Genomic DNA, 10,032 nt, shown 5'->3' with positions numbered 1-10,032 from the left:
GGCCCTGTCCACACTGACCTCTACTCCTCTGTTGTTGTTGGACCTGAAGCTGGTGATGGTCCTCATCCCATTCCAGACCTCCCTCATGTTGTTCTGCTGGAGTTTCCACTCTAGCTTCCTCCTGTACTTGTTCTTCGCCTCCTTGATAGCTGTCCTCAGTTCCCTCTGGATCGTTCACACCTCCTCCCTATCTCCAGCTCTGAAGGCCCTCTTCTTCTTGTTGAGGAGAGCCTTAATGTCCTTTGTTACCCACGGCTTGTTGTTTGGGTAACATTTAACAGTCCTGGTTGGGACAGTGGAGTCCACACAGAAGTTAATGTAGTCCGTGATGCACTCTGTGAGCCCGTCGACGTCCTCTCCGTGCAGCTCACAGAGTGCAGACCAATCAGTAGCCTCGAAGCAATCCTGCAGTGCCTCGTAAGTCTCCACAGACCATCTACTCACTATCCGCTTGGTCACAGGCTGACTCTTCACCAGCGGCACATAACAGGAGCTGAGGTGAACCAAGTTGTGGTCTGACCTACCCAGTGGGGGAAGGGGGGAGCAGCTGTATGTGTGCTTAACATTAGCATACAGCAGGTCCAGTGTTCTTTCTTCTCTGGTGGGACAGTCAACATACTGCGTGAAGTGTGATAGTACCTTGGCCATAGCGACATGGTTAAAGTCACCTGATATGGCGATAAAGGCACTCGGGTGTTGCGTCTGGAGACGTGCTGTTGTTGAATAAATGACGTCACTTGCCGATGTCGGGTTGGCAGAGGGGGGAATGTAGACAGTCACGATGATGGCATGCGAATAGTCGCGTGGTAAATAATATGGCCTGAGTCCGACAGCCAACAGCTCAATGTCCGGGCAACAGGTACGTTCCTTGATGGTAATGTGACCAGGGTTACACCTTTGGTAATTGACTAACACAGCGAGCCCACCTCCTTTGCGCTTACCGCTCTCGGTGCAGCCCCGGTCGGCCCGAACAGTCTGGAAGCCATCGATGGAAACATGGTCATCCGGGATGTCCTGGTGTAGCCATGTCTCCGAAAAGCACATTAGACTACACTCCCGATACTCCCTCTGACTCCTGGCTAATGCTGTCAGCTCGTCCATCTTATTCGCCAGCGACCTCACGTTGCCCATGATGACGGAGGGGAGACGCGGCTTATATCCCTTCTTCTCCATAAGCCTCCGCCGTCTCCCCGTGCGCTGGTTAATTCCCCCTCTGCAACCCCTGTGCGTCCGTCTCCAAAGCTCTTTGGGGATGTTCTTTGTCCTGGTCGCCATGCCGACCGGCTGCAGCACGATCACCTGATCCCGGGTGTAAACAAAGCGGCCATGCTGCATCGTCGCGGCGTACACGGGGAGTGAGCGAAAGTAGCACTTTCACGGTGAAAAAACAGACCAAAACTCTCTCTACTCGCATGTTTCGAGAGGGCACAGCTTCCCTAAATTGCCTCGTCAAATAAATAAACTATTACAAAGGTAAAGAAAAGTTACGATCAAAAATGAGAGAACACGAACGGGAGCTACTGTAACAGGCAGCATGCGTGTTTGCGCATGCGCACTTCTTAATTTTTAATTCTTAATTCTTTAACTTTCCTGTTAAGAAAGCTGGTACAGTTACAACATTACTGCTGCCGCCTGTTCCAAACTGCAGCAAACGTTACAATCCCTCTGCCTATCCATCATGAACAAGACACCGAGATACTTCTACTCCTCCTGGGGCCTTTTCCCCATCCTTTTCCAGGCTAGGCCCATGTACTTAGACTTGGAGGTCCTGATCCGCATACCACCCGTTTCACACCCAGCTGCAAACTGCTCCAGTGAGTGATGGAGACATCCATGTGATCCAGCCAAAAGAACAACATCATCTGCAAAAAGAGTGGAGACAAGGCACAAACTTGGTGGAATCCAACACTGAAAGAGCTTGACTTAGTATACAAACACAGCTTTTACTCCAGGAATACAGAGATTCAATGGCCCAGCGTAGTAGCCCCGCAACCTATACTCCTAGAGGACCTCCCACAAGACATCTCAGGGAGCACGGTTGTAAGCCTTCTCCAAGTCCACAAAACATATGTGCACTGGATTGGCAAATACCCATGCCCCCTCAACAATCTGTGAAAGGATGAAAAGCTGATCAATTGTTACATGGCCAGGATGGAATCTGTATTTTTCCCACTCAATCTGAGGTTCATCTATCAGTCTGAGACTCCTTTCCAGCACCTTGGCATAGATTTTGCCAGGGAGGCTAAGAAGTGTGATACCACAGTAGTTGGCACACACCCTCCATTCAGCCAAAACAGCCCCACAACATCCAGAGCCTTAAGCATTTCCATATGTATTTCATCCACCCCCAGCGCCTTGCCATCTCCACCAGGGAAATGGAGCCTGACATGCCAGAAGCCTCTGGCCCTGACTTCTGTGAGGGACACACATCTCTTGGATTAAGAAGCTCCTCAAAGTGCTCCTTCCATGCTCCTTCCATCGACCTACAATATCCTGAAGTCAGAGTTTCTACACTCTGCTTGGGTGCAGACACCCCTACTGCTCCTGATGACAGACAATTGTTCAGAAACTCCTTGAGGCTGACTGAAAGTCTTTTTCCATAGCCTTACCAAACTTCTACCATACTCTGGATTCTGTTTCTGCCACAGTTGCCACTGCCACCTTTTCTCAGGCCATCCATTCCCTAAAGGCCTCTTTCTTCAGTTTGACGGCCTCACCCATGTCCACCAGGGGATCCTTGGGTTATAGCCCTGACTGGCATCTACAAGCTTTTGGCCACAGCTATGTCATGCAAATTCCACAATGGAGGTTTTGAACAGGGTCTTTTCAGACTCCATGCCCCATACCTCCTCTAGAATATGAGAAAAGCTCTCCTGGAGGTGGGAGTTGAAATCATTCCAGAGGTCTCTGACAGTCATTCCCAGCACACCCTCACTATTTGTTTAGACCTACTGGGTCTGACCATCAGTTTTCCCTACCATCTGGTCCAACTTACCACCAGATGGTGATCAGTTGACAGCTCAGCACCTATCTTCACCTGATTGTCCAGAACATATGGCCCCAATCAGATGAAATGACAACAACAACAATGCATGTGATGGGAAAAGATATGACATTTTTGGTAGATTCAGATGAGGCACTTTCAGTAAATAGACGGAAGAATTTACATCCTCTCCTGAGCCGACAAACTGTGACCACTCTGGGGGCTGGGGGACATGCTACTTCAGAATCTGTATCTCAGCCAGTTCAGTGTGAATTTGCAGGGAAGAAATTTTAGCATAGGTTTCTAGTAGAAGTTTGCCCTAGTAAATCTTATGGCCAGAGATTTAACGTGCAAACTGAATTGTTCGCTACATAACAGTAGTAAGGGGTTAACTTTGGAAGTGGATGAAGAAATGGCATTTCAGATGGTGAGGTACAATTCTACTAAGCCTCTGTATGTGTATGTGGAACTGAAGGGTGGGATGAATGAAGCAGAGCAGCACATGCATTTCATCATTCTTATGGCTCCGGATGAGCTGCACTGCATGTCATATGTCTCAGAGGGCCCAGATGAGTCCTATCAGAGCACATTTCTCGGGCAAGCCCCAAAGGGGGAAAGGTTGTCCACCAGCCACATGTATTGAGATAAAACATGGGTGGGGGCAACCGTAGAACTGAATCCAAGTCAAAATGAATTGTACAATGTGTTTCCTTCCCGGCCCCACATTTCTTTGGGAAAGGCAAGTGAAACTGACCCATGGCAAGATTTAGGGCCATGCATTCTAAAACAAGCATGCAGTGACCATTGGCATCCTACTGACATGCCAGGCAAAGAGTATAACCCGGTTTTGCAATCCTTCCGCATACCACTTCGATCTGTAATGGGTGTTGACCGCACAGTGCAGCTCGTAGCGGAGACTATGATTTTTCAGATGATTTCAACAGAACAGGAACATGCAGATTTAGCAGACAGCCTCTGGGTAAAATATAGGCATGACGTGGGGCTAATTAAGGGGTGCCCCAAGGTAGCGATACAGCCCAAGAGTACATACAGACCAAGACAGGCCCAATATCCTCTGAAAACGGAAGCAGTAGAGGGAATAAGGCCAGTATTTGAATTACTTTTGAAAGCAGGGGTAATTGTTCCCTGCCCTGATTCACCTGTTCGGACACCAATCTTTCCTGTCAAAAAGCCTGGCAGGGATGAGTGGAGGTTCATGAAGGATTTACAAGCTGTACATGCAGTTGTTCAGGCCTGGGCTCCAGAGGATCCAAATCCACATACGATTTTGGGCCAAATACCAAACAACACCAAGTTTTACACTGTGGTGGATCTAGCAAATGCATTTTCCAGTGTTCCAGAACATCCAGACAGCAGATTCTGGTTTGTTTTCTCCTTTGCTGGTAAATCATACATGTTCACTAGGCTCTGTCAGGGATATTACGAATCCCCAACCATTTATAATGCTTCTCTCAGAGACAGTTTGGAGTACTTGGAGATGCCGGAAGGGGCTGAATACTCAATACTTGGATGATCTGCTTATCCCCCCCCCAACAGAGTCCACATGTCGTGAAAGCCTTACTGAAATTGCTCAGGCACCTTGCTGACAAAGGCCACAAAGCCAGCAAGTCTAAATTACAATACTGTAAATCAGAGGTCACCTTCTTACGACACGTCCTGAAGGGTGACACACACACTTTGGCAGCAGATAGGGCAGAAGCCATAGCCAAAGTGGCAAAACCTGTGACAATATGCCAATTACTGTCATTCGTAGGAATGTGCTTGTATTGTCGCTCATTCATCCCGCCTTATGTAGAATTAGAAGGCCCTGTGAGGGACATAATCCCCAATAAGCAGGGCTCCACCGCACATCTGCAGTGGACTGACAAGGCTGAAGAAGTGTTTGTTCTTTGTAATACTCTGATGGAATGGGTACATTCTTCACCAAGCTCAGGGCAACCAGGTATTCAATGCACTCTGACATTTGTGAAAAATAAGTTTTGGTGGCCACTGTTACAAAGATGTAACAGGTTATGTTAAAGCATGTGCTATTTGCACCCAAAGCAGGACACCATGTCATTTATCCGCAGGGCTGCTGGAGCCAATCCCCATTCCTCGTTGTCCTTGGTCTCACTTGTCTATTGATTTTATGACAGATCTGCCCTTGTCTCAAGGTCATACCATCATCATGGTGGTCATCGATAGGTTCTCCAAGGTTGTAGACTCATCCCATTATGAAAGCTACCCACTGCCATGGAAAAGGAGGTATTCAGATTTTATGGCCTCCCCGAAGATATAGTTTCAGACTGGGGTCCTCAGTTTACCTCCCATGTTTGGAAAGCCTTCTGTAAATTACTTAGCATCACAGTCAGCCTATCTTCTGCGTATCGTCATCAATCCAATGGACAAGTGGAAAGAAATAGGCAGGTTTTTATGTTCATATTGCAGCAACTCACAGTATGACTGGAGCCATTATTTACCCTGGGACGAATATGCACAAAAGTCATTGACACATACTTCTACTGACCTAACACCCTTTCAGTGCATCCTAGGGTACCAGCCTCCTCTGTTTCCATGGTTGGGTCAACCATCTGAGGTCCCTGCAGTAGACAACTGGATAAGGCAGAGTGAGCAGACATGGGAAGAAGCCCATGGTCGTCTGCAGATGGCGATAAGGAGACAGAAGTTCTTTGCGGATCGCTGTCGCAGAAATTGCTCTATATATAAAGTAGGCCAGTGGGTCTGGTTGTCCCCCAAGGACTTAAAAATGAACCTGCCATGTAAGAAGCTGAGTCCCAGGTATATAGGTCCATTAAGGTTGTCCAGAGGATTAACGTTGTGTCCTACTGGCTTCAGTTACCTCCCCACCATAGGATATATCCTACCTTACATGTCTCATTGCTTAAACCTGTATCCAACTCTAGTCACTAGGCTACTACCACAGTGGAGGCCCCACCACCCTTGGACATCGATGGATCGCTGGCGTATGTAGACCGTTCTCTGTTGGATTCCAGGAGGCTAGCTGGGACTCTTCAATACCTGGTCGACTGGGAGGAATATGGTCCTGAAGAACGATGCTGGGTTGGATCACATGACATTCTGGATCCTTCCCTCATGAGAGACTTTTACCAGGATCTTCCTGACCGTCCAGCTCTTCAACCACGGGGTCGTCCTAGGCGGCAGGTCTTCTTGGCATCGGGAGATGTCCAGTACTGTCAGTCGAGGAGTACTGTCAGCGATTCGTTGTATGGCCACCAGAGGTCACACTCCCTGGAGTACTAGCCTTGTTCCCACCAAACCACCTGTGCCTAATTTCTGTAATCAGCCACAGCTTAAATACTTCTCTCTTTCAGCCAAACAGTGCGAAGTATTGCTAGTCCCCTTGCGTCTGCATACTAAGCTTTTTTGGATTAACTACCTGTATTGTGTTTCTGACTCTCTGCCTGGACTTTTGGATTTTTGCCTTTGCCTTTTGCTCCTGTGTTTGGATGTTTGGTTTTTGGATGGACTTACTGTTTTTGACCTGTTTTTTTTTTTTTCATGCCTTTTGACCACGAGCTTTGGATTGCCTCTTTAACTATTAAACCTGCACAGGATCCTTCTTTGTTTTCCAGGTCTGAGGTGTCACATCCACGTGTCTGAGTATTTGATTGACTAATTTTACAATGACACTTACTAATTGATTGCTATTGTACATTAGAACATTGATAAGGTCTTTCTAGGCAGTATGTAAAACACATGCTACAACAATAAGAGAGGCAGGCTAGATTTACCAAGCAGTGACTTCAATAAAGTCAGTGAACCACAAAGGAATATTTTTCTGTCCAGTACACAATATACACTGCTCAAAAAAAATAAAGGGAACACTTAAACAACACAATATAACTCCAAATCAATCAAACTTCTGTGAAATCATACTGTCCACTTAGGAAGCAACACTGATTGACAATCAATTTCACATGCTGTTGTGCAAATGGAATAGACAACAGGTGGAAATTATTGGCATTTAGCAAGACACACTCAATAAAGGAGTGGTTTTGCAGGTGGGGACCACAGACCACTTCTCAGTACCTATCCATTCTGGCTGATGTTTTGGTCACTTTTGAATGCTGGTGGTGCTTTCACACTCGTGGTAGCATGAGATGGAATCTACAACCCACACAAGTGGCTCAGGTAGTGCAGCTCATCCAGGATGGCACATCAATGCGAGCTGTGTCAAGAAGGTTTGCTGTATCTGTTAGCGTAGGGTCCAGTGGCTGGAGGCGCTACCAGGAGACAGGCCAGTACACCAGGAGACGTGGAGGAGGCCGTAGGAGGGCAACAACTCAGCAGCAGGACCGCTACCTCCACCTTTGTGCAAGGAGGAACAGGAGGAGCACTGCCAGAGGCCTGCAAAATGAGCTCCAGCAGGCCACAAATGTGCATGTGTCTGCACAAATGGTTAGAAACCGACTCCATGAGGATGGTATGAGGGCCCGACGTCCACAGATGGGGGTTGTGCTCACAGCCCAACACTGTGCAGGACGTTTGGCATTTGCCAGAGAACACCAGGATTGGCAAATTCACCACTGGCACCCTGTGCTCTTCACAGATGAAAGCAGGTTCACACTGAGCACATGTGACAGATGTGACAGAGTCTGGAGTCGCTGTGGAGAGCGATCTGCTGCCTGCAACATCCTTCAGCATGACCGGTTTGGCAGTGGGTCAGTAATGGTGTGGGGTGGCATTTCTTTGGAGGGCCGCACAGCCCTCCATGTGCTTGCCAGAGGTAGCATGACTGTCATTAGGTACCAAGATGAGATCCTCAGACCCCTTGTGAGACCATATGCTGGTGCAGTTGGCCCTGGGTTCCTCCTAATGCAGGACAATGCTAGACCTCATGTGGCTGGAGTGTGTCAGCAGTTCCTGCAAGATAAAGGCATTGAAGCTATGGACTGGCCGCCTGTTCCCCAGACCTGAATCCGATTGAGCACATCTGGGACATCATGTCTCGCTCCATCCACCAATGCCACATTGCACCACAGACTGTCCAGGAGTTGGCATATGCTTTAGTCCAGGTCTGGGAGGAGATCCCTCAGAAGACCATCCGCCACCTCATCAGGAGCATGCCCAGGTGTTGTAGAGAGGTCAGACAGGCACGTGGAGGCCACACACAATACTGAGCCTCATTTTGACTTGTTTTCAGGACATTACATCAAAGTTGGATCAGCCTGTAGTGTGTTTTTCCACTTTAATTTTGTGTCCAGGCCTCCATTGGTTAATAAATTTGATTTCCATTGATTTTTGGGTGATTATGTTGTCAGCACATTCAACTTTGTACAGAACAAAGTATTCAATGAGAATATTTCATTCATTCAGATCTAGGATGTGTTATTTGAGTGTTCCCTTTATTTTTTTGAGCAGTGTATAAATATAGACACAGAAAGCTGTTGTGTTCATTGTAGCCTGCACAGCTACAGGACCTTCACTGTACTCAGTGTCTTTACATGAGGCTTGGTAAACACATAAAATACTAGTGGGAGTGCAACCATATTACACCGACTGACCTGTTTGAAATTTTTGGTCTAGTTTGTGGACATTCATGGATTATTCTACTAATCTTACATTCATATCCTTGGAAGGGCATGTGGAGCTGGAGAAATATAGATATGTTTACTTTGTAATTTGTCTCTCAGTTTTTATACTGATTATTTTTTGCAATTCTGTTGTCATTTCTGTGATTTACGCAAACAAACCTCTCCATGAGCCGATGTACATATTCATTGCTGCTTTACTTTCCAATGATCTCATTGCAACAGTTGCATTTTATCCTAAGTTACTGAGCGATTTTGTGTCTGAAAAACAAATTATTTCTCAGGGAGGCTGTCTGGTTCAGACCTTTTGCCTTTATACATGTACTGGATCAGAATTCGCACTGTTATCAGCTATGGCCTATGATAGATATGTGTCCATATGTAAACCACTAGAATATGCAACTCTTGTAAAAATGTCCACTGTTAAAAAGCTCTTATTTTTCTGTTGGTTTGTGCCCTCCTGTGAAATGGGCATAGCGGTAATTCTTTCATACAGACCCCTGTGTAGATTTAAATTAAACAGAATATACTGTAATAGTTACTCTGTTAATAAATTAACTTGTGGAGATTTAACTGTTGTGAATTTATATGGAATGATTGTTTTACCCCTTGTTGTCTGTCCACCTGTCATGTTTGTTATCTACTCATATATCAGAATACTTCATGTCTGTTTAAAGAATTCAAAAGATTTCAGAAGAAAAGCTCTACAGACCTGCTTCCCACACCTTTTCATTTTCACCACTTTCTCTGTTATTGTATGTTTTGAAGTGATTAACAGCAGATTAGAAGGAAATATACCTCATTTATTTTCTGTGATAATGTCAATTCAAAATTTATTCATCTCTCCTCTCCTCAATCCGATTATGTATGGACTGAAGCTGCAGGAGATTTGGAATAGGATTAAGAGAATGTTTTGGAAGAAAAAGACTCATATTTTTGTAAATTAATATCCCTTTAATGTCCTTACCAAGTAAAAAGCAATGTTGTTTTGGGGGGTATGTTTTTATTTGTTTGGGGCAATAAGAAAAACAGTTGATTTTTTTTGTTTTGTTTTGTTTTTAAAAACAATGTCTACCAAATTGTTGAGATGGCCCTTTTTGGCATATATAGTGACTCAAAATGTGTTCTACCAAATGGTTGAGCAGAACATTAAAGGAATGAAAATTATGGAGATTTTGAATAGGATAAAAAAAAATTCACTTGGAAAGAGAAAACTATTTATTAAACTGTAGACTCTTTTCTTTAGGTATATGAAAACATTTTTTCTTGTTTCTCAAATGCAAAACTATGTATGTGTCAGTGATAAATTTTTCTTTCTCATCTATAAACACCGTTGATGGCAAATTTTCAATTCAATTCAAGTTTATTTGTATAGCGCTTTTTACAATGATGCTACAAAGCAGCTTTACAGAAGTTTCAGTTACAACGTATATCCCCAGTAATCAAGCCAGAGGCAGTGGTATATTAATACATAAG

At 45.3% G+C, this 10,032-nt stretch overlaps 1 protein-coding gene across 1 annotated transcript; it reads left to right on the top strand.

Moving 5' to 3' along the window:
- The first annotated feature begins 8,564 nt into the window (after nt 1-8,564).
- Nucleotides 8,565-9,503, top strand: LOC119262593 (olfactory receptor 6N2-like). Its single transcript, XM_037535575.1, has one exon. The coding sequence runs from the start codon at nt 8,565-8,567 to the stop codon at nt 9,501-9,503; it is 939 nt and encodes a 312-aa protein (XP_037391472.1).
- The last annotated feature ends 529 nt before the right edge of the window (nt 9,504-10,032 follow it).

The sequence above is a fragment of the Pygocentrus nattereri genome, chromosome 27 (assembly GCF_015220715.1).
Source record: "Pygocentrus nattereri isolate fPygNat1 chromosome 27, fPygNat1.pri, whole genome shotgun sequence".
Taxonomy (NCBI): Eukaryota; Metazoa; Chordata; class Actinopteri; order Characiformes; family Serrasalmidae; genus Pygocentrus; species Pygocentrus nattereri.
This window is presented reverse-complemented; position numbering and strand designations above follow the sequence as displayed.